Raw genomic sequence first — 2,716 nt, forward strand, 5'->3', positions numbered from 1 at the left:
TGTAAAAAAGAAATCTTATATGTTAATTTTTATAAAGTACAAATTAGTTTTGATTCTAATAGATTTTTTTATTTTTCTACAATTTATTTTATTTGATCTGTCCCCTATTTTCGTTTTTTAATTTAAAATATTTATTTAATTAATATTTAATTTTAATTAAGTTTTTTGAACGTAACATTTACACATTTTAAAATTAGTTTTATATTTGTACTTTTTAATTAATATAGTAGGATTTGTTTAAGTTCTTTTGACATTAAAAAAAATTTGGGAGTGTTCATATATGTAAACAACGCAATTTCCACGAAGTGAAGACGAAAAAAGGAAGAGTCGTTCCTATTAAACTTCCAAAAATAACAACACCATTTTACATATCTCATATGTAAAGAAAAAACAAATGTATTTCTTCCTCTCTAATGAATCCCCCCCCCCCCCCCCCCCCCCCCCCCCACCAGTCTACAATTTACATTTCTATTTTGTGAAAACCCCATCTTTGTCACTCTTCTTCATCAGTCCTCCTCATTCTATCAGCTAAAGAAGCTGTGATGTCTCAAAAATTGTAAGCCAACAGAATCAGGGACAAGCTTAAGTGTGTGAGGTCTTGAGCTTATAAAGATGATATCATGATAAATCCATTTTACATATCTCAGATCTTTGCTCGTTTAAGCTGCGAGTAGATATCATTAGCTTCTAGCTCTCTCTTGTGCATCAGATTCTTAAAAGCTCTTTCCTCAGCTTTCATTAAAGAATCTCTTAATCTCTTCACATCAGCCAATTTCACAGGTTTCAATAAGAAATCTTCAGCCCCTTCTTCAAGACATCTGAAAATAATTTTTAAAAATCAAATATTAGTGATCCAATTCCATATTGTTTGTTCATAGCTTTTAGATGTAGAAGATGGCCAGCTCATATTTGATAATTATTATACTTAATTAATTTTGGTAAAAGAGGGTTGGTTCCTTTATTAGCAAAAGCATGTGAGGTGTCTATCACGAGGATGAGATTTATAATGACCCTACCTAAGATAATGCAAAACGATTAAACATATCATTATGGGGGACCTAACATGTCACCGCCTATAGAATCAAATCTCTATAGAAGATCTTGCTTAACTTATGAAGGGATTATTCTTTTCTAAAAAATTATGGCCACAAGAAACAATTTTATATTGGTATTATTCCTAAGATCCATTAGAAAATTTACAACAAAATAAGGACCCACTAAAAATAAACACCAAAATCTCAGCTTGATCCAATCAATATACAACCACCACCATAGTTACCCCATGATGGTTAAAGTAATCCTATAATACTAACTTTTTCTATCATAACAAATCTGATGATTATACAACAATTTAATTAAGTCAAATACCATATCGCCTAACGGTATCCTTTTTCACAAATCCTAGATAAGGTGCGATTACTTAAAAGTTTCCTAAACAATACCTTCTATAAATCTAATCACCCGAATCTCCTGAAGTAATAAATGCCCAAAATCTATCAAGTTTACTATATTTGGTAAATTTTACTCTTACATGATCATAATAATTAAGATAATATATGAAAATATACCTATCGATCCGAGGCAAGATGTTCTCTGACGACATAATCACCACTGGTATTTCTCTGAATATTGATGATTCCTATACAAATTCAAAATTCATAAACAAGATTAGATCAAACTTCACTATATATATTTGCTATAGTGTCAGATTTTTTTTTATAAGAAAACTTACTTTGATCTTCTTGAGTAGTTCATATCCAGTCATCCCGGGCATCGAATAATCCGTCATTATCAAATTAATCTTCAGATCCTAAGAAAGTAAACAAAATCTTCAATACCAAATTTTGAATCCATTCTGAAAACCAAAAAAAAAAAAACACTAAGATGATCAGATCTATTACCTCAAATCCAACTGAACCATTCTCTCCATCTAAGCCAAGATACTGTAAAGCTCTTGTCGCACTATCAACCACAGTAACTGATGAGACAAAAATAAAACGTTAGTTTCTTGAAGTCTAAAAAAAAAACAGAGTCCACAAAACAATCCAAAGTCCAAACAACACCTCATTATACCTTTACAAGAAGAGACTCTAAGCAAACGCTCGATGAATTTACGATCAACCATGCTATCATCAACGGCAAGAACATGAAGAAGCTCCTGTGAAGAAGCTAATGAAGAAGTGTCGTTGGAGATATCCAACATCTCTGGACGTAAAACCTCAGCCATATCAACGAGAGAGAATAAACTTTGAGGATTTGAGGAAAAGGTAGAGGAGATTTGATATTGCATAGAGAGACGATGAAGGATTTGAGAGAATGAGATAAAAATGGGATATATAAGGAAGAAAGAGAGGGAAAATAAAAAAAAAGGATATGATATGGAAAGGATTCTTAGAGATCTTTGCACATCTGTGGGATTTTGTCTGTCTGATAGCGCGTGGCAAATTATTAGTTTATTTCTGTTTTCCAAGAAAGTCATATTATTCAAATTTGGCAAAATAAAATAAAATCAAAGTCATAAAGCTTTTTAATTTATTAATTGTTTTGTTGAGAATAGTCAAGTAATGGTGAGTGGTGAAATCATATGATATGATAATATTTGGGAAGGGAAATAAAATCATTTTTGGATGGGAAAAATCGTATCATGACGATCTCTCTCGATTATTGTTTCAGATCATGTGGCAACTTTTGATTTTTTTTTTCTTCTTTTTTTTGG

At 31.2% G+C, this 2,716-nt stretch overlaps 1 protein-coding gene across 1 annotated transcript; it reads right to left on the reverse strand.

The window, feature by feature from the left end:
• Window positions 1–306: 306 nt before the first annotated feature.
• On the reverse strand, window positions 307–2,466 carry RR5 (response regulator 5). The gene is made up of 5 exons (XM_010505131.3): window positions 2,074–2,466; window positions 1,902–1,978; window positions 1,733–1,810; window positions 1,569–1,639; window positions 307–818 (listed from the first exon to the last, which is right to left on the reverse strand). Exons 1-5 carry the CDS (start codon window positions 2,288–2,290, stop codon window positions 644–646), a joined length of 618 nt encoding a protein of 205 aa, XP_010503433.1. The 5' UTR covers window positions 2,291–2,466; the 3' UTR covers window positions 307–643.
• Window positions 2,467–2,716: the final 250 nt, after the last annotated feature.

The sequence above is a fragment of the Camelina sativa genome, chromosome 4 (genome assembly GCF_030686135.1).
Source record: "Camelina sativa cultivar CO46 ecotype springtype chromosome 4, ASM3068613v1".
Lineage (NCBI taxonomy): Eukaryota > Viridiplantae > Streptophyta > Magnoliopsida > Brassicales > Brassicaceae > Camelina > Camelina sativa.

Coding starts and splice junctions, on each gene's coding strand:
- RR5 (XM_010505131.3), bottom strand. CDS start 2,290: ATGCAATATCAAATCTCCTCTACCTTTTCCTCAAATCCTCAAAGTTTA. Junction 1,979..2,073: donor TAGAGTCTCTTCTTGTAAAG/GTATAATGAGGT, acceptor TTGTCTCATCAG/TTACTGTGGTTGATAGTGCG. Junction 1,811..1,901: donor ATGGTTCAGTTGGATTTGAG/GTAATAGATCTG, acceptor TTACTTTCTTAG/GATCTGAAGATTAATTTGAT.